This window comes from Brassica napus, chromosome C7, assembly GCF_020379485.1.
Source record: "Brassica napus cultivar Da-Ae chromosome C7, Da-Ae, whole genome shotgun sequence".
Classification (NCBI taxonomy): Eukaryota; Viridiplantae; Streptophyta; class Magnoliopsida; order Brassicales; family Brassicaceae; genus Brassica; species Brassica napus.
Genome location: NC_063450.1, coordinates 15510407 through 15533972, shown reverse-complemented (window position 1 = coordinate 15533972; position 23566 = coordinate 15510407). Strand labels below are relative to the sequence as shown.

The 23566-nt window shown below is 34.9% G+C and overlaps 2 protein-coding genes and 1 long non-coding RNA gene across 4 annotated transcripts; 2 read left to right on the top strand and 1 right to left on the bottom strand.

Annotated features, from left to right (window-relative positions):
• The first annotated feature begins 3595 nt into the window (after positions 1 to 3595).
• On the top strand, positions 3596 to 6260 carry LOC125589892. 2 transcript variants are annotated; one of them, XM_048762551.1, is made up of 4 exons: positions 3596 to 3840; positions 4492 to 4585; positions 4842 to 5917; positions 5990 to 6260. In XM_048762551.1, the coding sequence occupies exon 3, from the start codon at positions 4855 to 4857 to the stop codon at positions 5902 to 5904; it is 1050 nt and encodes a 349-aa protein (XP_048618508.1). In that variant the 5' UTR covers positions 3596 to 3840; positions 4492 to 4585; positions 4842 to 4854; the 3' UTR covers positions 5905 to 5917; positions 5990 to 6260. The 2 variants fall into 2 exon arrangements, with proteins under 2 accessions (XP_048618508.1, XP_048618507.1); XM_048762550.1 differs by having other exon boundaries at positions 4832 to 5917.
• A 1857-nt stretch (positions 6261 to 8117) lies between these two features.
• On the bottom strand, positions 8118 to 14958 carry LOC106443948. Its single transcript, XR_002656561.2, has 6 exons — positions 9438 to 14958; positions 9205 to 9322; positions 8964 to 9108; positions 8764 to 8879; positions 8527 to 8672; positions 8118 to 8452 (listed from the first exon to the last, which is right to left on the bottom strand). It is a non-coding gene; the product is annotated as an uncharacterized LOC106443948 (long non-coding RNA).
• A 758-nt stretch (positions 14959 to 15716) lies between these two features.
• LOC106443947 lies at positions 15717 to 18768 on the top strand. The gene is made up of 5 exons (XM_013885491.3): positions 15717 to 16722; positions 16818 to 16914; positions 17057 to 17460; positions 17533 to 17773; positions 18556 to 18768. Exons 1-5 carry the CDS (start codon positions 16717 to 16719, stop codon positions 18573 to 18575), a joined length of 768 nt encoding a protein of 255 aa, XP_013740945.1. The 5' UTR covers positions 15717 to 16716; the 3' UTR covers positions 18576 to 18768.
• Positions 18769 to 23566: the final 4798 nt, after the last annotated feature.

Here is a 23566-nt window from a genome sequence, read left to right as displayed (position 1 = left end):
ACTAGCGTCTAGCGTAGTTCCGAACAAGGCTTATAGTTATAGTCGAGTAAATGGATGGTAACTATTTTTTTAAAAGAAGAAATAAAGAGGTATAAATAAATAAATAAACGGAAACAGCTCTGCCGATCCACATCATTTCATGCTTTAAATTGCCAAAATCCGTCACTAATTAACATGTATAGTCTCACAATTTTGGTGGAGCTCGGGGGTCAAAGCAAAAGGAATGCATTAAATTGTAAAGTTCGGGGGTCAAAGCAAAAGGAATGCATTGGCTAACTTAGGAAAAGTTATGTATGACAAAAGGAAATGGCATAATTGGCTTCAAAGCTAACACATCTATGCTAGCAAAAGAAATTATGGTGGTTAATTGAGAAACCAAACACTTTATTTGCTCACCATCTTGTGGATGACAGATATATCAGCTAGATCTCTGGATAACAAATGACTAATCAAAAACTTAGGAACATGACATTTTATTTCACTATGTAATGATCCTTGGATCCCATCAACTCATCTAAGATCAGCAATATGCAATCAAATAACCAATTCCCCTACAGTGGATTAACTTATTGACCCTATTATACATAAATGGAATTCTCAAATATTTTAGTCGCTAATTGTTATAAAGGACATACCAATAAATGTGAGTATCTCCATCGGTTGTTTCTTGAGACTAGATATTAATGGTTACTTGAAGACTGGTACATACACAGTTAAGTCAGATATAACACAAAATATTTACCCGGATAAGCCAAGGATGGGGTTCGATATGGACCAGATGTTAAAGTATTTCAGACATTATCTTAGAAGATATGATATCTACCAAATTTAAAACATCATATGTAGCAGTAAATATCAGGGTGTTTATCGTGTTAACTTGAAGGAAGAAATGGAGTCTTAGTCAATAAGTTGGTGAAGCTTGTCCACAGTGCATAATAAGAGTCGACCGTTCAGACCGTAATGACATGGGTAACCCAAAACCTATCTGGATCGGCCTAAAGTGGCAAAATGGGCAATGGTGCATGTTTAGGGCGATGTGTACAGAAGGTGGTCTGTACACATGACCGCACAGTTGTTGGTTCAACAGTATAGTTACCCGGGATAACCATAAATGAAGAAACTTACCCGGGTGAATGTATCATGGTACAGAAGTGTTGTTACTTCTAGACTTTCTTATATCCATTGAAGAGAATGAAGAGAAGCGTGTGGTATGAGCTGGAATGAGCTGGAAAGGAAAAGTAGCTTTACCTTTCCGGCCTTTACACACGATTCCATCTTAGTCATTCATTCAAATGGATTGATCTTCGCCATCCACCTTATGCACCATGATGTCACTCTTTTCCAGCTGGAATTTTGCCATCCTTGCCTGATCCTAGGGGTCCATCCCCTGCAAAAAATCACAACCATCTATCTTAGATTTAGTTTTTAAGAATTGTAAAGCTTATATAAGGATGAATTTTGTAATCCAAGCTGAATGGGGGGTTTCCCCTCCTTTGTTCTTTACTATTCTCTGTTAATGAATCTCTCTATACTCTTTCTAATCTCTATGTCCGCATCCTCAAGTCTCTCTAATCTCTCAATCTCTCACAATCCCACATACTTTCATCCGCTTACGCTCATTCTTTCATCTATCTCACCATTACAAGACTCAAGTCGAACTCATCTTTGATTTTTCATCACTCTCACACCAACATCTTGATAATCTCACATATCTCATAAAAAAAATAACAACAGGAGGGATAAGGTGCAACATACATGAAGCAGAAGAGGAGACTATCAATTATGTCATTTTTAATGCCCACCCGCACAACAAACATGGACACTTTCTAGTATTCCAACAAACCGGGAAGATTCCAAATGCTTTCAATATTTCATAATATGGACTATTTTCTGACAAAACTCAACAAATATGACGAATTATAAATTTCCATGGATACCATGGTACATTTGTAAAGAAAGAAACGATATTTTGTGAAACAATATAGATCGAGATCCCCGAGACATTTTGAACCTAGTAGAAACCAAGTGCATCCTTTGGATGGAGTTGCAGTATTTGGCATTCAATTGTCGTGATCAAAATGTAGACCAAGTGGATATAGAGAAATAACAAGTAGCTCCACACATAGGAAGATGATACCGACTCGGTATAGCTACTAGTTGACTGGTTGGACCGGTTCAAACGGTCAAACCGGGTTTTCTGTTTTTAATAGTTAAATATATATATAATTATATATTTACACTATATGGACCTAAAACAAAGTAGTTCTACATATAATATGTTATATGTTCTCCTTTATTAACTAGAAAATAAACAATAAACATAAATCTAGCTATATATATACTATAAACAAGTGAATATTATGTAAACTAAAATTGATAAAACCAAATAATTGACTGTTCATATTACCGTATTTATTTATTCTTTCAACTAAAATTCTATTTTTTTTTATAAATATGGCAAAATAAGAATAGTATATGATAGCTAAAAATATTTTTTTTACGTTGTTTCTTATGAAACAAAAAACTAAATAAAAAACAAATTAAATAGTGATAGTCAAACATTGATTATGAAATACTAAATTTGAATAACATGACAACAAATTAATTATATGTTGATTTTTAGAACCAGAGTTTGAAGTTGACCTGGATCACCGGTTCGTTCATCACTATAGGTTCATGCTCACCTCTATTATCTTTCTCAATGTTGCACAAAACATTTTCTTCTCACCATTTCATTATGTAGATTTGTAAGAGATGATTTCGAGTTTAAAATCAGAGAGATGAAATCAGTTAAGGTTTTAGGCGTTTTAATTAAAATATTTTACTGATTATTTTAGTTTCTAAACGAAATTAAATGTGAATAACTTTTTTTTTTTTGGGCAAAACAACAAATAAATAGATGACGACTTATGTTGACTATAATCTAGGAAAATTGTCACAAATACCACATTCATATTACCAATTTTCATGTTTACACTAATCATTTCTATCCTCACTTTTAATGAATGATAAAAAACAGTTCTACCCCTAGGGTTAACTAATCTAGACTTAGGTTTTAGATAGGGTTTTTGGAACGTGAAATTTAGGATTCTAATAAATATATAAATAAATACTTAAAAAATATAAATTTTTTTTAAAAAAAAATAGTTTCAAACATAATTTTCGATTTTCAAAAAAAAAATTTGAAAAAAAAAATCGAAAAACAAAATTTCAAAAAAAAAAGCTTATAAAAAAATTCGAATTTGAAAAGTATAATTCGAAAATATAATTTTAAAAAAAAATTATTTAAATAATGATTTATTATATATATAAATAACAAGAGTATAAGAGTATTTTGTCACTTAGTGAAAAATATATTTTTGAAAATATCACTTTAGTGGTGGTAAAAATGAAAAGTGATACCATGAAAGTGTTAAAACATAAAATTTTTCCTATAATCTAATACAGAATGGTTTGGTCAATAAAAGAGTGATATTTTTGAGATTAACGAAGAGCATGTATATTTTTGAGATTAATGAAGAGTATGACAACTTTTATTGATTTTTAAATGTCCATTTTCTTTTTAGTTTTCAATTAATTAAGCTTTTTAAAATAATGTAGGGAAAAATTGCAGAAAAAAAAAGGGGGTGCGAGTGCGATGTTTGTTTGTTTGGCGTGATAAAAATAACCGTAAATAAGAGTGAAATCATCGATTGTCCTTTCATTGTTACGCCGAACCCAATTTCCTCCTAAATCTCAGCATCTTCCAATCTTCTCATATAGGTAGAGAGAGAGGATCGAGAGAGAGAGAGAGATTACCATCAGAATCGAGTCCTTTGCAGACGGAAAAACCTTCGATTTGTAAATTCCTCACCCGATTTTATTTGATTTTTAATCCACGTTATGTCGTATTGATCGGGATCTAGTTCTTGATAGATCCATTGATGAAATATGTAATGATTGTGAGTATATTTGTTTGCGTCGTTGAAAGTTGGTGAAATTGACTAGATTCCAAAGGTTTTAAACTTGGATTTGAGTGATTTCTTGTGTTAACTCTTTGTTGACATATGGGTTTGGGTTTGTGGTTGAAAGTTTGTGAATTTGACGGAGAGATTTGGATATTATATTCATGTTTAGGAATAAAGAATCTGATTTCTAATGATTTAAACTTTGTGATTTGAGTGCGTTCTCTTGGTTTCTAATTCAGCCAAACTCTCTTAGTAAATCCCTAATGTCTCAAGGAGCAAACACGTTGTAGGATTCTGTCGTTTATTATCTTCCAATGATGATGCTACTAACTTGACAGTGGTTTCTATGAATATGTATATGTATGGACCTACCTAGTTGTGTGTTAATGAACAATCATGCTATTGGGATAAGTTTCTCAGGCTGCTTCTCTTTTCTTTTTTTTTTTGGGGATGCAGGTTTTAGGACACTTTGGTTTCCCAACTGCTTAACAAATTTATTGTGCTTTACTTAATTTATATTTGCTGTGTTTGTGGTTTTGTTCAGAAAAAGTGATCTTCAAGTTAAAAGTTCAGCCCCTCAAATAGTAACAAAGTAGATTTTCGACAGCCTCCTAATAAAGATTGATTGATCTCTTTCGGTAAGTTTATTTTCAGCTAATTATCTCTCTTTGTCCAAGTTTATTTATGAAAAGTTCAACACCATGTATCACTATAATATATATGTTTCTTATGTTTTTCACTTGGTTCTTGAATCTTGATTTTTTTTTTTTTTTTTTGCTGCTACATTATTTTGATTCATGTAAATCAATGTCTTTTTTTCTCGTGTAAATTTTCCCTTTTAATTGACAAAGTCAACAAGTTTTTCTAACTGTATGCGTGAGTAGCTTTACACAGTGTTTAGAACAAGATGGCTGGGGTAAAGCGAAAATTAAGTCCCGAGTCAGATCCTAATGCTCTTCACAAAGTACTGGATGAGGTTACATGTCCTGTCTGCATGGATCACCCTCACAATGCTGTTCTCCTGCTCTGCACCTCTCACGACAAAGGTTGCAGGTCTTACATCTGTGACACCAGTTACCGTCACTCCAATTGCCTCGACAGGTTCAAGAAACTGCACTCCGAACCCCCAACTGATCCCAATCCCGAGCCAAACTCTGCTTCAAGGGCAAACATTAACGAACCTCAAAGCACTTTCCACCGTGTGCCTGGAAACCAAGTCGCTGTTAGGGATTCTGAGTCCCTGAGGAGGAGTGGAGTGGGAGAGGAAACCACGAATTTGAAATGTCCTCTTTGCCGTGGTACTGTTTTAGGATTTAAGGTGGTAGAAGAAGTGAGAAGCTATCTCGACATGAAGAACAGAAGCTGCTCACGAGAGTCTTGCTCATTCACGGGTAACTACCAGGATCTGCGCCGACATGCAAGAAGGATCCACCCAACGTCTCGTCCTTCAGACACTGATCCGACGAGAGAGAGAGCTTGGAGACGCCTGGAGAACCAGAGGGAGTATGGAGATATAGTCAGTGCGATACGTTCTGCCATGCCCGGTGCTGTTGTTGTAGGAGACTACGTTATAGAAAACGGAGATAGGATCCCAGGTGAGAGGGAAGCCGGAAATGGAGGCGGCGGCAACAGCAGCAGCGACATTTGGACTACTTTCGTACTGTTTCAGATGATTGGGTCTCTTGAAAACAACGGAGGGTCTAGTGGTAGTGGCAGTGGTGGTGGTGGATCAAGATCTCACAGGTCAAGGGCTTGGAGGAACACTCATCGCCGTTCTTCTTCAGATAGGCGATATCTTTGGGGGGAGAATCTATTGGGTCTACAAGATGAAGACAATGATGATGATGATGGTGAAGGGTTGCGTTTACAAAACGAAACAGGTGATGGTTCCAATCATGTTCCAAGAAGAAGACGAAGGTTTGGTCGTCCAAGATCAAGCGGAAACCATCCGCGATAAAGCCATTGTCTTGGTAAAATTTGATATGAATCATTAGGGTATTAGAAAAAGCCTTTGCAATAACTGAAACTGGTTTTGTGTCTAGGTGCTATCTCTCGGGTCAGAACCAGACCGATGCAAAGGGAAAGGTTTTGCTGAAATCCCCCGAGAGCCGTAGGATTTGTTTGGTGTTTTTATGTAAATGTCATTTTCTGAGCTTCGTCAAGTCGCTCATTGTATGCTGAAGTATGGTTTTATGCAATGTCTTTTTTATTTATTGTTAAACATTGAAAACATGTTTGCTTTTGTGTTTTATTGTTATTGACATGGAAGCTTCTTATCTAGTAGTATATGATAAAATGTAGGTGTTTTTTTTATTTTGTCAACTAGATGTTTTCCTTTTAAGTTTTTGCAATCATGTCCGGCTCAACATTTATATAGGTTTTTAGGATTAAAAAAACTTTACCTTTATTTATTTACTAGGTGTTTTTCTGCACATGTTGCAGTGATAAATTTTTTAAAAATTAAATTATATTTAAAATAAAATTTATTAATATTATATATTTTATTATTTTTGACTAATATTTAATATAAAGTTGATTATTTAAGCATAAAATTAAGAAAAAAATAATTTTGTTTATTTTAAATTACATTTAATAATATATATGTAATATATTTAAAATTTGAATCTTAGATAAATTTTTTATCTGTTTATTTTGGTTAAATGTATTAAATCAACTTGTATAAAATTACTAAAAATTATATAAAAATTGTATAGTTATCAAAAATTATAACTAAACAATATTTATAAAATTTGTAGATATTTAGAAGAAACTAATAAAATTACTATTAACAATTTTTTAATTTTTTTAAAAAGATGTAGAAAATTTTGAAAATATTAGTAATAAAAATTGTATAATTATAAAAATACAATTAAATAATGTATTTCGAAATTTATAATGCATATTTCAATATATTTATTTTAGTGATGATTTATGAATTATTACCATATTTTAAGAAGTTTAACAAAAATATAAATCAACAATAAATGTAATGTATTAGTTATTGTCATATTCTATAAAGTGTACCAAAAATATATATCAGTAATAAATGTGATTGTCCATGTCATATTAACTATAAGCCATGTCTTCAATCTTGTTAGCCATGTCATCATTTTTTTTGTAAAAATGATTGTACAAAGGACATGTGGCAAAATCTCTTCGCAAATATAGTCTAGGGTATTTATTTAAGGTAAAGTTTTTAGTATATATATAAATAAATTCATTTTAAATAAAAATTGTGAATGTTATATTTAACTGTAAGAAACATAAATAATAACATTGAAATAATATGTTTTTGATTGATGTTGACGTGAAGCTTCTCATCTATATGGTATATAATGTAGGTGTTTTACTCTTAGGCATACTATATTGCAGATTTGCATCGACCAATATTATAATTTTTTTTGGGTGAGTTTAGAAACTATCTCAATGAGTTTTATAGTAACTAGGGGCGGTTTCCGCGCAAGCGCGGGGTCGGGGACATAGGTTTTTTGAGTGAATAGTTGTGGTATTCCGGATGTAATGCGAAGCTTGATTTATAAAACTTGACATGTATCGGTTATGACTCTCGTGGTGCTTGCTCGTGTGAATTTATGACCGCAAACCTTAAATGTATGATTATTGAGAATGAGTTGGAGTGATTGAGTGTGCGTGACCGTTTCACCGTAGCGCATGTGGAGTTCAAGCGTTGTGGGATTAACAATACTTGAACTTCTATGTGAGTATTAAAAATGTTATGTTGGTTTGGTTCAATTTTTCCTTCAGTTGAATTGTTTTTGTGAAAAATGGCATTGGCGGAGCTTCTACTGATACCATAGTAAATAAGTATTTAGCATTAGATAGATCAATATATCCAAATTAGATGCATTTATTTGCTAATACTACTCATTTACTTAGACCACGTATAAGGATTAAGAAATTTTATACAGCTTCAGAATCTTTCCGTTTATATATTGATTCCATGAAGGGAATCCTAAATCGTAGTACATATTTAGTTGTGACTCCAACTAAAGTGTGCGTTTGGAACCATTATTTTTACTAAACCATTTGCATAGTTTTGTTTTAATCTAGTCACATTTGTAACTGACCCCACCAGTGCTTTTTTAAAGTTACATATGGATTTGTATGCATGGGATAAACGAAGGGCACGTAAATGGACAGCAAATAAGATAATACTCGCCAACGTTCCCCATAATTTAATTAAAAAGTACATGTTAAACCAGTGAATGATAGTTTGCAGATAATTGAAAAGAAAACGAAAACTCAGAAATCCGAAATACATAGCAATTTAGTAAATTGAAAATGCAGGAAAGCTAAGTGGGTTGACGGTTTTGTGGAGTTGCACCAATCACTCACGGGGTCAGCTTCCGATTCTTCTTTTTCTCAGAAGGTAGATTCGTGTCATCAACTTCCTTCGCCTTGCCGGAAAGACCACCAGTGTCGGTAGCAGATGACGGTGCTTGTCATGTGTGGACATCTCCCCCTGGAGCCCTTTCAGCCTCGGGTCTCTTTAAGACAAATAAACGTTTCAGTTTTGCGTCTTAACGTTATTAAATTAAATATATAAGTAAGAGGAAACAACCTCGGTCAGAGGGTCAAGCAAGACACAGTGAAGGTACGGTGGTTGGAGGTGAAGTTGAAGGGAGTGACACGTATGTGGAAAACATATTGATTCCCAGCTAGTTCTTCAAGGCATCAAGGTAGCTCTGGACCTCCAACGCTGTTAATCTGTTTTTGGCTAAAGATCAGTGCGTTGGATAGAGTTGTAATCAAAATTTGAAAACCGTATATGAATGGCTTTTTATCGTAGAGCCCAAACCTCCTCAAGAGCTAGTGTTGCTGCTTCCGTTTTGGTGAGTTTAGACATCTCGGTATCAAAGACCACAAACGTTTGCATTGTCTTTGCCATCTTCAACGGCGAGCTCTACACGGAATCTGCATAAAGTAGCATTAAGGTGTTATGATCATTTACAATCTTGAGTTTACTTTTGGACATGGTCGAGTATTTCTATTTCTTACTTTTGGACATGGACATGAGTGAAACACATGAGGTGCCATATTTGTCCAGCTTCTTGCTGCAACCGGTGCAAGAGACATGAGCCCAACCATTCTGTTGGAGGATGCCGACAATCCTAGCTTTGTAGAGGAAATCAGCTTCCTGGCTCTTTACAGCAAAAATAGACGTAGCATTAGAAGAATAAATTTAATAACACATTGAGAATGTGATTTTACAAAAATGAAATTAAATAGCTATACTAACCTGGGCGTTGGAGTTGGACAGGTAGGTATGAATATCACCAATTGTCACAAGTTCTTTCTTTCTAATACCTCCCATGGTTTCTACCCGTGTAAAAACCTCTCCTGCTGCACCTCCCAAGCTAGTTGGTGAACAATTGTGTAACAAAAAGCATTATAGAAGATAAATACATAATAAGGGGTAAATGTTAAAGGAAGCATTTTAAATTTTTTTTTTCCAAAGCTCTCTAGACGGACCTCTCTGTGAATGCTTCAATGGCGGGGATTGTGGTGTCAAAGTAGAACTTGGTGGCCGGAGTGGAGTTCAGATATAGTTACCATGAAAAGAGCAAGTATGTTTTAGTTTAGGTTACAAATGAGTGATACATATTGAAATGACTATACCTTTGAGCAGCAGATTTAGCATAAATATATATTCTAGACAAAGTTACATCAGCTGCGTTCAAATCTCACAAACTGACATAAGGGTTTTTGGTAATTATAATTTTACACTCCAGATCAAGAAACTCCTAGGTAAATCATTAATCTAAAAGAGTAGATGTACATACATGTTCATCTTTTCATCTAGGAAGAGTATGGTGCTACCCATGAACTCGCCATTCTTATTGATATTGCCGGAATCCCAAAAGCATAAGAGACGGCCGACAACGACTTGAGTAGACCGACAAAGGCGGAGATCGTAGAAAGTAGCGTGGGGACCGGCTGATTGAGCACCAAAAACAGCAAAGGAAGACATTTTCACGTCTATAATATAAGCCACTTCGGATGACGAAAGCAGGGATTGGAGTTGCGATGTTTAATCCCGGTCTCGAGGATCGACTTTATATAGAGAGGGCTATGGCTGATGTTTTGAAACAGGGGAGTCATTAAGGGTATCATAAGGAAGATGGAAGGGGTGTAGAAAATTAAGACTGCCATGAATACCGATTAACGTATCTTAAAGTAAGGGGGGGGGGGGGGGGGGGGGGCGGAAAATTAGTTTTGGAAACCCTAGATCAGAGCGGACGATGCCTTGAGTGTCTTTTTAATGGGCTAAGGATTACCATTGTAAATCAAACTTATGGCCCAGAAACAACCTCATACAATTTTTTAAGTTAGTAAGTACATAGTGGGTCCCACATATAATAAGAAGCATCTGAGGTTGGGCAGGAATGGGACAAGTTTGGACCGGAACTTGAAATTGGTTTGTGACCCGGCCCGTAGTGACATGGCAGATTGATTGGTGGGAAATATTTCTGCCCATGTGGCACCCTTTAGAAGCTCAAAAAATAGCTCTTTTTATATAGTAGTGATACTATATTAGTGCTATTTATTTAAAATAAATTTGGAGTTTTTTTCTTTTACATTGACCGATTGACGTAAAGAACACATTTCTAACCTTTCTCGAAAAAAAAGGAACACATTTCGGACACGTTTGGGCCGACTCAGTTCAGTTATCATAACTGGAACTTGGGACCAAACTGGGGTGCTGTACTTGAAGTTGATGACGTGATGTACCTCACAGGTTGAGATATGGGCACGTCACACGTAAATATGACATGCGGGTATGAACCATAGCACGTTCGATCTCGCAGATTTTGTGCCGGCAATGGAATTTATATCAATACGTACCACCCCACACAACAATTTTTATTTTATTTTTGTAAAAAAACAAAGCCAATCATAAATTTACAAAAATATTGAAACCTCCAAGCCACCCAAAAAATAAATAAAAAATAAAGCAGCTCAACTAAAACTAGTGGGTTACGGTTTCAACCGTGTGAAATAATTATATACTCCATCCGTTCCTAAAAGATTCATGTTTTAGAATTTTCACACTTTTTAATAAAACATATTAAAACTTAGTTATAAATGTGTAGTTTTTTGTAATTTTATATTTTCTATATTTTTAAATCAATAAGATTTTAATAAATGCAATTAATATTTTTGAACTTCACAATTTATCATTATTAGTTGATAAAAATTACATTGGAAATATAAAATATGATCTTTTTGAAATAAAAACCATGATTATATTTTAGAGGTGTCATTAATTGGGCTTGGCCCAGCTTTAAATTAAAATAAAGAGAAAATTTTAAAAAGAGGTGCAAAAGAAAGATTCGAACTCAGGTTGAACAATTAAAAATGGGTCAGATGGGGAAGAGACAGACCAATGAGCTACGAGATTTTCACACCAAATAACAAACTTGATAAAATATATTTTTAACCTGTGGCAGCTGACTCCCCTTTGTTCGCGGTGGGTCTGCCTCTGTTCCGTGATATAATTTATCTCTAGCACATCAACTAGCCTAGTACAGCTTTTTCATAGACCTGAACGTCTTTCACTCCACCTAATGCCTCTTCTTCAAGTACTGAGTTGTTGTGGTTATAACTCTCTCTGCCTCGGAAACCTCTTGATCTTCCTTTTATGAACTTAAAACGTTTCCTAGATGTTTCCGTAATAAATTCCCTAGCAAAGCTTTTCTCAAGAGATCCTTTAGAATACCCGCCCAACATTCCTCCTTTTGTGGTCGTACTTCAAGAATGACTCACATTTAACAAGGAACCATGGGTATGAAACCTCTATAAGAACCTCTCTATCATTGGAGAAACCAAAGCAACCGTATGAGTAAGTCTTTTAGGGAGATCAACTTTGATATACATCTTTGCCTCTTGAAATTTATATTTTTTCTTTGTTTCTAATCAAGCCTCCGTTGTTGGAAAGTAGATAAAGAACATTTTGCATCTCCACTGGACGACAACACTAGTAAGTAGGGCTTCATCCGGTGAGAAACCAGAAGATCATGGAACCCACACATTGGTGAGCCTGCAATATTCCAGCTAGTGTCAGAGAGAAAAGTCTCTCTTGTTCTAGCATTCGTAACTCGGAAAAGGAAACATCCATGGCCAATGTTGTGGACAAAAATGTAACATCCCGAGTTATGATATTGAAAGGCTTAAGATGATTGATTTGTGTACCTGTGTTACCAAAGTTGACTTACTTTTTTCGTCACACATCCGTTTAGAACTCCACAGTTAAGCGTGCTTGAGCTGGATTAGTAGAAAGATGGGTGACCTATCGGGAAGTGAGGCCAAAAGCATGGGGAAAGGTCATGTGGTGATTGCATGGTCAGTAAACAAGACTTTCGGGCCTTGGAAAATTAACACACCACCCGTCAGATGGGATGAGGCCCACGGGCCGAGTGAGCTAGCGGGCGTGCGTGGCCCATTAGCTGTGGGCGGTCGGGGCGTTACAAGTGGTATCTGAGATGGTTAGCCATCTTGGTTCTGACCCGTGAGGTGTCTTGAGACCTATCGTGGGGCTCAACGAGGACGTTGCGTTCTTTGAGAGGGGGTGAATTGTAACATTCTGAGTTGTGATATATTGAAATGCTTAGATGATTGATTTGGTTACGTATGTCACCAAAGTTGACTTACCTTTTCCGTCACACATCCGTTTAGAACTCCAGAGTTAAACGTGTTTGAGCTGGAGTAGTGGAAGGATGAATGAGCTATCAGGAAGTGATTCGCGATACCGTGTGAGTGAGGCCAAAAGAACGGAGAAATGTCATATGATGATTGCAGGGTCAGTAAACAAGACTTTTGGGCCTTGGAAAATTAACGCACAGCCCGTCATATGGGATGGAGCCCACGGGCCGATTGAGTGTGGGTGGCCCATTAGCCATGGACGGTCGGGGCGTTACAAAAAATCTACCTGATTTACCCCACACTGCGTTAGCCATACCAATTATCCGACCCATAGGAGGAACATCCCCATGAAATCGAGCATGGATAAAGTCCTAGAACTCGAACTTGCCGCATCAATATTTTCATCAGGTATGAGATCAAATGGCACAAGAAAAACACGTTCAGAAGGATTTCCAATCTCCTATATTTGAGCGGAGCTCTAAAACAAAGAAACATAGTTTTCATCGGAACATCTGCAAGTATTGAAGACTAAGAGTGGATTTGTGTATCTATCAGTGGACTTGATTTCAATATGCGATAATCTTTAAATCTTCAACCAAAATAAGAGTAGGAGGCTGGAATTTAGAAGTTGAGCTCTTAAGCAGAGAAACAAAATAATTGTATAATATTGGATCTCTCTTAAAATTATTCTACTTGAATATGGTATTTAAAAGTGTCTGTTTTAGATAATACTCATCATATTTCTGTTTCGTGGATTATTTTGTTGTAATTTATCTTTTATGCTTTTTACTTTCTGAGTTACTTTATTTCTAGAGTAAATTACATTACGAGGCACTTTTCTATCTTTTTAACAATATCAGTCACTTTGTGCTCAAGGGACACTTTCCACCTCCTTTTTACGAAACCGAAGTGTGAATGAGACGAAAATGCCTTCTATGTGTGTCTAAAGTGTCATTCTCACGGTCATTGAAGTGTAAAAGTAGTTAGTTGTTTAGTTTGTATTTCGTTAGAATTGTTTAGTTAGTAGATTTATATGGTAGGTGTCATGAAAATTGTGCTCTGCTGAGGAACGTCGATTTAGAAAAAAAAAGCAGATCTATTGGCTTATATGAGATGTACTTGTTTTTTTCTAAGAGATTTGAAAATAGTTTTTTTTTCAATTATTCTTTTTTAGTCTCTAACGATTTAAAGGTTCTCTTTTTTATTTTTTTTGTTTCCAGCGGATTTTATTTGTTATTATCTGATACTACGATATATAAGCTGATATATATATATATATATATATATATATATATATAATAAATTATTCTTTTCCTCTATATTTTGAGATCCATATGTATATATTTATTTTGATATTTTATATTTTAGAATAATTAAAATTTAATTAAGTGGACAAAGTAGCGTGGACGATATGTTGTGGACGGTGAAATTTGAACGAATGAGTTGTAGACGGTGGTTTCGAATGAATGAGTTGAGGACAATTTATATCAAAGAACAAAAATAGTAGTATCCGAGAATAGAGTAGTAAATTATGTGGATATGTTCATATGTACATGTTTGTCTCCACATCTAATTTTGGAAAAAATTCCAAATCTTACAAAGTTTCGTGGACGAAGTTTCGTGGATTAAGATTTGTGGATGTGTTTTCGTAGACAAGATTCTAATATTTTCAATCATCTTACCATTCTTTTTTAATATTTAAAAATATATAGCACATATGATATACATAAGACCTGAACTCAGCCACCGTCCTTGAGCGAGAGGAGAACAGATTGAGTGAGGAAAGGGAGACTACCGAACGAGAACGAAAACCGACCACTACACACCAGAGAAGAAATCACTGTTGCTAACTTCAACACGGAACAACGAACTCCCAGATCTACAAACAATTGCATCAGAGAGACCAAACGGAGAGAACATCAATCGAAAGAAGAGAAAGCGACGGAATCCCTCATGGAAGAGGTGAGATAAACAGCCAGCCGGAGAAGAAGACACTATATATTTTATATTTTACTTGTCTGTGTAACTGGACAGTTTGGTTTAATTACGAAACAAAGAAGAATGAGGAGAATACTTTTTTTTGTTAATTGAAAGTGAGAATGTGTCTTAGAAGTTATAACGTAAATTTTTCTTATTTCTACATATTTGTCATTTTAATGGATTCATTAGTAATAACTTCGTACTCAAAATGTTCCATGTGACTCTTGCATATTCTCCTATAGCTTTCACAATTTAATATGCTTATATATTTTAATAATTCTTGATTAAGCAGACAGCGTTCCGGTCATTTTGGGCCAAGTTCTTAACTTGTTAATGTTGTTAATTCTTATTTCTTGGTTTAGGTTATTTTGTGATGGACATGCTTTTATGATTGTATCCCGTCAGCTCTGAGCTATTACCGAGGTGGCGTTACTAATTTTATGTAAGGATTATAATTCCATTACTAATAACCACAAAATTGGCTACTGAAAATCTGAATCCAAATATTTTAGATAGGTCTGGGCATTCGGGTTACCGGTTCGAATCCGGGTCGGATTTTTCAGATTTTGGATATTTTGGGTTTAGTGAGAATGGTATCAATCGGGTATTTTAAAATTCCGGTTCAGACACGGTTCGGTCGAATCCAGTTCGGATCAGGTTACATCCGAAGTAATAAAAAATGTAACGGATTTGGTTTGGTTTTTAGTATATCACCAATACATATAATCCAATAGAACCAAAATAACCGAAATAACCAAAAATTTAACAGATTTGGTTCAGTTAGGTTATTTGCTAGTGTATCAACGAAAAATTTAATCCAATAGAACCTAGGATACTCAAAATATACGATAACAAAATAAACTTACACAAGATGACAATAACATAAGTTACATAACACACCATAACAAACGAAACTAGGGTTAGTAGTAGTTATTAGTTACCTTTACTATGCTTTAGTCGGGTCTAATCGGATACCCGTATGGATCCCGGATATAACCCGAATCCGATCCGGTACCCGATTTAATTTAAAATCTTATCCAATCAGATATTTCTTTATATCCCAATCCGATCCGAAACCCGATTTTTCGGATCGATACCGGTTCGGATCTTCAGATCGATACCGGTTCAGATCTTCGGATCCGGGAAATATGCCCATGCCTAATTTTAGATACAAAACACTTGTAGCCAAATTCGCAGCTGCATTTGCTATACCTTTGCTAAAGAAAAGTCGTAGCTAAGCTTTGTAGCTATTTAGCTACGCTAAATCTATTGCTAGAAGCATTGTCTACGTGCAACAGATCGTAGCTACTTTATAGCTAATAACTACGGTCGGTGCTCTCGCACATCCATTGTGCGCAAGCTACAACATAGCAACGGGTCGGAGGTATAGTGTTGGTGCTGATGCCACGATTTTTCGTCCGTATCTGTCGCATGCTACATTTAGCTATAGATTATCCTCTTCAGCTATGAAAAATTCTATGGCTATTTGATCGATTTCTTGTAGTGACTAATTAAAGTATGTGTTTAGGAATTAAAATTTACAAGTAAGGTTTATTCATGATCATCAAACAACCTTGAATCATAATATACATTCTTCACTATTGAATATGTAACGCCAGTAACAACAAGTAGAAAGGTAAACTTACATACACATGTACTCATGCTTTGAACGGTCTAGAATATTCGAACTTCCAGAAAATTTAGTTGAGATACACCATGAAATTTAATGACATGACTTGCAAGTGTGTGGCAACGAATAATGGCAACAAAGCATTAAAACTAAGTGACATCCTTTACGACATATAGTAGCGAAAATCCACAGCCACAAGAACTATGCATGTACATGTATAAAAACCCCACTTTGATACAATCCCATGTTGTGTTTGCTTATACACCCCAAATTAGATTTGAGTCAAACAAATTAGTCAACACTTATATCTTTTTTGTTTTCCAAGTCATCTAGGTCTTGTCTTCATCTTCTGTTCCAAGGTCTCTAATCATATGTGAGGGAGAATCTGTTTAACACATTTGGGGGACAGATCTGTATTTGACCCACCAGCATTATTCAAACGCGAATAATCACAAAAGCTCTATACTATATTGTACAAACAGCATCTTCAGCCAGAACATGGAGGTTTGTCATAGTCACATGCGTTATGTATCGTTCACATGTGTCCATAACACAAATCACTGTATCTATAAGCGTCTAAACTTTTGAGTTTTGACCAGGTCTTTCAATGGCTCTTCAAGTTAGGAAAGGAAATAGGCAAATCAGAGTCATTTTCATCCAATGGTACTGCTCATGAAGCCGCTACAACTCTAACAAGTAAGTGACGAAACATTTCTTGATCCTTCGAAATTAGATCACAATGTATAGAAGATCTTGAAGGTTACAAGATTGGCTTGGATATGTTTCATTATTGTGCTTTGCAAGTTAACATGTAATTGATGTGATTGAGGTTGCGCAGATCGCAGAACAAGAAAGTCATCAACAAGAGGGTCTAAACATAAAAACCGGAGGAATTACAGAAGAATATGGTTATGGTGTCAAAAGGATGTAGCTGACGCTTGTTTCTATAGCACACTGAATTTAAGAAGACTTGGCAGCTTGAAGAGAGAACATTTGCTTCGTGCCATGGCGAAATTGAAGGCACAAGTAGGAGAAGAAAAAGAAGTGCCACTGACAAGGTTTGATCCGAAAAAGGCTATCAAAGCCGTTGAACCGGAGAAACATGAAGAAAGCAAAAAAGAGAAGGTGAACAGCGAGCAGACCAAAGCTAAAACTAAGGCCACGCTTTCAAGGATGAAGGAGCTTATTAAATGGGCTGCAGCAGCCAAATCCGACAAGGCTGCCAAATTCTTTACCCCTAAGGTATGAATATCAATCTCACAAGAACTCAAATTGATTAGTAACTTCTGTTCTTGATGAAGCATAGTTTTGCAGATAATGGGGTTAAGAAACGGAAGAAAGTTGAAGACAATGAGAGAGGCGAATAAAGAATCAAAAAGAATGAGCAGTGCAAGTATAAGTTTGAGATGGGAGAGTTGTGAGAGTTGCACAACATTCTCTTCCTCTGATCACATCTCCATTGTTTCTGCACCAGCAAACTTCGATTCCTTGGGTCCTAAGCCACCTTATCAATGTCGATCCAGGAAAGGCAACTGGATCACCACTGATTCTGAATGTAAGACCATTGACATAAAAAATAAATATTTTGGAATTTTCTTATTTCTTTTTTTTTTTTTGCTAAAGATTTAAAATAGGGCAATTCTCGTAAATAGACAATTTTCAAGTTTTGGTCACAAAAATAGACCAGGAGGAAAATGACCAAAATATTTCATTTAATAGGTAAATTGACACTAATACCCCAAATATATAAAAAAATAAAAATAAAAAATAATTTTTTTTATTTTTATAATAGTTTTAGATTATATGTTTTCAAATTCGAAATTTCTTATATATTTAAATTTTTTTTTTCGAATTTTTTTTTTCAAATTTTCTTTTTGTAATTCGAAAATACTTTTTGAAACTATTTTTAAAATTTCTATTTTCAAATTTTTAATATTTATTTTTTATTTTATAAAATTTTAAACCTCAATCCTAAATCTCCACTTCTTAATTTTATACCTTAAGGTTTGGATTAGTTAACCCTAAGGGTGTAAATGTATATTTACCTCTTCAATGAAATATTTTGGTCATTTTGATCTTTAGAGTCTATATTTGTGAAAAAAACTTTTTTATTGCTATCCTAGGGTATTTCTCTTTAAAATACCAAAAACTTTCTTTAAAAATATTTTTTTTTGATAAAAAATATATATATATTTAGTTTTAAAATACGAAAACTAACTCCAAAATCTGGCCGCTAATATTGAATATTTTCAAATAAAAGTTGCTATATAAAAATATATGCTTTTTGTTACTGGGTTTATTGTTCTAATGTCTCTTTATGTATTTTTGATTCTGCAGTTGTGGTGTTAGAATTATGAGATAGATGTGGATGGCGACGATGGCGACGATGGCGAGTACAACCAATTAATTCCGTCGTCTCCGGACCATTCGCGATTAATTTATAATTATTATTTTTCTGAAACTTCAGTTTTATTTTATATAATTCATAATAGATGATCGGTCTATGTGATGCCTCGACATGAGAAAGTAATTAATTGTTTTTAAATTCTAGTATCAGTATTGGTAACTATTATCAGTTTTGAATCTTTTGATACAATATGCATGACGTGGATAATACAATATGATTAAAAGTGTTAATTGTAACAAAGCTAAGGGTCTGATTGTTACGGATTTTCGCTTTATGCTTTCGCTTTAGGAAATATGGTTTTAATAACTATAGCTTTAGAAACTATAGGAATTTTTTAACTACTATTAAAAACACATAGATACTAGGATTATATCACAAATAAAAAATTTATATAAATAAAGAAAATATATAACTACTATTTTAAATATAATTATTAAACAACTAAACCTTTTTCGTTGATATATGGAATTATAAAGCATTATAAAATGGATTTCAAAAGAATAAGAAAAAAATATTATACGTTAATTAGTCAAAATTTTATTTAATGAAATTAATTTACTATAAGAAAAATAAGTTTGAAATAGTTTGGGGGAGGAAAAATAATAATAATCATTTTCAAAAATAAAAAGCAATGAATCTTGGGTTTTTTTTCAAAAATGACCTAAAATTTGTGGTCAAACACAAAAAGAACCTATGTTTTTTTTGAAACTTTTTCTTGACTTATTCATCTTAGAAGTTCAATTTATTCACGAAAATGCCATTAATTTTTTTTTTGTGAAATGTGTCTTTTACTTTATCATCCTCATCTTCACCAAATATTTACAATATTGTCATTGTCATCAATACACAAACCACCATGAACAACCATTTTGAAGGTGTTAATGCACTAAAGTTTCAAACTTTTCTCATTCTGTCTCATTTCTTATGCACACAAATCACATCTCTTTCACTATCTCTCCAAATTCATCAAAAAATTTGAAAATTTTGATTTCAAATTGTGCAAGGTTCATAGAGACATCAAAGGTCATGATTCTTGGTCATTAACGAGTTGGTAGCTATTGTGGTGAAATTCTGGGTGATTGGAGAAACCACGCAATTCATCTCACGACTTGAAGGTATGCAATAATTATTTTTTCACATCTGTTCACGAAGAAGTTTTCTCTAGAAGTCTTCTTCGTCGAGAAGACTTCTTCGTCGAGAAGACTTCTATAGAAGTCTTCTGGTCAATGCTTAGGTTAGTTTTGCAATTGACCTTTTGTGTGTGTTTTAACAGAAGAAGAAGACTTCTTCGTCGAGAAGACTTTTATAGAAGTCTTCTGGTCAATGCTTAGGTTAGTTTTGCAATTGACCTTTTGTGTGTTTTTAACAATCTTTTAATTTTCCTTTGTTAACAAAAACTTTTCGAAAATTCCAGAGAAAACTTCTCGGGAAGTCTTCCTGGAGAAAACTTTTAAATAAGTCTTCTGAAAGTCTTCCCGAAGTCTTCTCGCTGTCGAAAGAAGTCTGCGTGGGTTACTTTTACAATTGAAAAATAATAGTAAAACATTTAATATTAATGAAAAGACTTTCTAAAACGTCTTCTGTCAGAAGACTTCTTTGGAAGTCTTCTCAAATTTTATTCCGGGTTTTGGTCAAACATTTGGCTGGGAGAGAAGTCTTCTCTAGAAAAGTCAAATATAGTCAATTGCAAAAGTAACACAATAGACTTCGTGTGACACTGAAAAGACTTCAGGAAGACTTTAAGAAGACTTATATAAAAGTCTCCCTATAGTATAAAAAGTCAAATTTCTGACAAACTTCGGTCAATTGCAAAACTAACCTGTTTATCAGGGAAGTCTTCTATAAAAAGTCAAATTTCTGACAAACTTCGGTCAATTGCAAAACTAACATGTTTATCCGAGAAGACTTCCCGAGAAATCTTCTCTGGGATTTTTGAAAAACTTCAAATTCAAAAGTAAGCCAATATTTGCAAAGGAAGACTTCTCAAGATGTCTTCTGTAGAGTAGACTTCTTTAGAAGTCTTCATTCGTAAATTTGCAATTGCAGAAATGACCAAAATGGAAAACTTCCTAAAGACGTCTTCCACAGAAGACTTCTTAAGAAGTCTTCTATGTAAATATTTATTAAACTTCAATTTTCTCCTAACTAACTTAAAATGAATTTTTAATATTTTCTTTTTAATTCATGTTTATTAGTCAATATTGGGACTCCTGAATATAATTCATAACTTTATTGGTGATAATTATGAGGTTACAAACATTGATGTTTAATAATGTTTTTAAGAAGTCTTCCATCTTATGAAGTCTTATGCGATTTTTTTTTATTAATCTGATGTTCTATGTTTCCTAATGTGTTTTAATCTAATTTTTTTTTTGTAGATGATTCGCCAGTTACCTGCAGTATATGGAGAATGGTTTTTCAGAGATAATTCTTGGGATTTTGTGATGGATAATATGAAGGGAGCAAGAACGTTCTTTTTAAGTGATGGTTCTACACATGCCGAACTTGTTGAAATGGCTCAAGAAGATTACAACCTAGACATGAACATAGAGGTTATGGATTTAACTTACTTGTTACCAGACGAAATAATGCAACAGATGGCTCCTGATACTCCTCCTATTCATGTTACACGTGATAGACAAGTTCGGAACTTGATCGAGATAAGTAAATCCCATGCTGTACGTCTTTGTGTATCAAGCCGAGGCAAGATTGTTGGTGATGCCGACATTGATGGAAACCAAGATGGTGAAGATCTTGATGAAGTTTCAGATGAAGAGGAAGTTTCAGATGAAGAGGAAGTAGAAGAAGATTACGAAGATGTTGATGAAGTTAAAAATGAAGGGGAGGAGGATGCTAATTTCTCCGATGCTGCTGAAGTAGATAATGAGTTTGTGGATTACAGTGTGTATGGCAAAGTTAAAGATGAGGATGAGGATGAGGATGAGGAAGAGGCAGATGATATTTGTTTTGAGGGTTTCACAGAGACATATGGTAGTGAAGGAGGAAGCTCGAATGGGACATTTTCCGACAATATCTATGTCAATCAAAGTTTTGTTAGTAGAGATGCACTGGTTTTAGAGCTGCGGTTGTCAACAGTGAAGCGAAAATTCTCCTTCAAAATATACAATGCAACTAAAACTCTACTTATGGCAAGATGTCGTGTTGCTGGGTGCGGATGGAAGGTTAGAGCGAGTGTGAAACATGGAACAAACACGTTTTGGGTAACCAAGTATCTGAGAACTCATACATGTTTTGTGTCTATCCGACTGGCACAAAGGAAACATTGTACTCTAAAATATGTTGGAAGCTTTTCATAGATCATGTTGGAATCATTGATGGGTTAAGTCTGAAGCATATCCAAGATGCAATGAAGAATATGTTTGGCATGAAGTTAGATTACACCACTTCATACAGAGCATTGTTATATGCACAAGAATTGGTAAGAGAAACAGCAGAAGATGGATATGAGAGGCTGCCTTCATATTTGGAGAAAATAAAGTTACCAAATCCGGGTTCTATCACTAGTATAGAACTTGATGATAAGGATAGATTTAAGTATATATTTCTAACATTTGGAGCTTCTATTGCTGGTTTTCAGTATCAGATAAAAGTTATCGTAGTGGATGAGACTCACCTAAGCAGGAAGTATGGAGGTGTTATGCTAGTTGCAGCTGCACAAGATGGTAATTTGTCATCATCATGTACATTGTTCAGACTTCCTTCTTTCTCCCGATTCACACTTTCACTCTGCAATTTTGATTACAATAGTAATGTCAAGATCATTGTTGAGCATAACAAAATCACATCAAACCAAATCACATGAAACAAAATCCATACAACCAACCACAATTCGAGAGTTCTAACAGAAGGGAGCTACAACTTTCACTTCAACTTCCTACTATTTTGCCTAGTATTTCTCTGCACTTTCATTTTGGGAGAGGGTTTGGTACTAACCCTTGGTTCGTGCACATGCTTAGTCGGGTCTGAAACTATGATCTGACGTTCATTAGAGTCGGTGCCTTTGTGGTTGATTCCCACCTTCTTCTCCACAACTTCCATCCTATCCGCAAGAAGCTTCATCTCCTTTACGCACTGCCCAAACCCATCAGCCATTACTTTCGTCATATCCTTGAACATTTGTTCAACCTCTTTTCTCTTAAGCCCATTCCAAGAAGCAGAAGACTCTCTAGGAGGCTCTGAAGTAGGCTCTAAAGGATCCTCCGTAAAAGCCTCTGTACGAGCTCTCGACCAAGCTCTTCTTCCTTCCTTCCCACTCCGCTGAGAAGGTTCTTGCTTCACATAGAAAAGATTGGTCCACGGCTTAGTCCCTTCGACTTCCCAGCACTCTTGGGTCCACTTCCAGGAACCTTTAGAAGCAACCATGAAATTCACCAACTTTTCAACCGTCACATCAATGTTTTCATTCTCCCATTTAGGGAACATTTCACCAATCTCCTTCGCCACATACTTTAACACGCGAGTCTGCAGTAAGTAAATATCAAGTTATATATCAAGTAAGTAAAAATCAACTACATTATTGGAAATAATCAGATATTTACTTGTGTGGTGATAGCCTCTTTGACAAATTTTTCTCCTTTATGTCCCTTGTAAGCCAGCAAAAGGGGACTCGGCTTGTTTCAGATAGGCTTTCCAAAGCTTGCAGCAAATTCGGGCAGAGCGAAGTAGACCCAAACTTGCAGAACTTGAATAAACCCATATACGGTATAAGTTTTTGTCAAATCTTTGCATTTTACAGAGTCCATCAGGAACTTAAAAGCCAGTCTCCCCCATGGGTACGTCTCAAATTCTTCAAGATCCATCACTAGCCTTGCAGGGCTAGCCCGTGTAGCGCTTAAGTACTATTTTCCTTCAATGAATCATGTGTAAATGGCTAGGTATCCAAGCCGCATGTGGTCAACCCGAGACCACTCTCCACATCTC

Coding starts and splice junctions, on each gene's coding strand:
- LOC125589892 (XM_048762551.1), top strand. CDS start 4,855: ATGGCTGGGGTAAAGCGAAAATTAAGTCCCGAGTCAGATCCTAATGCT.
- LOC106443947 (XM_013885491.3), top strand. Junction 16,915..17,056: donor AGCCGCTACAACTCTAACAA/GTAAGTGACGAA, acceptor GAGGTTGCGCAG/ATCGCAGAACAAGAAAGTCA. Junction 17,461..17,532: donor CCAAATTCTTTACCCCTAAG/GTATGAATATCA, acceptor ATAGTTTTGCAG/ATAATGGGGTTAAGAAACGG.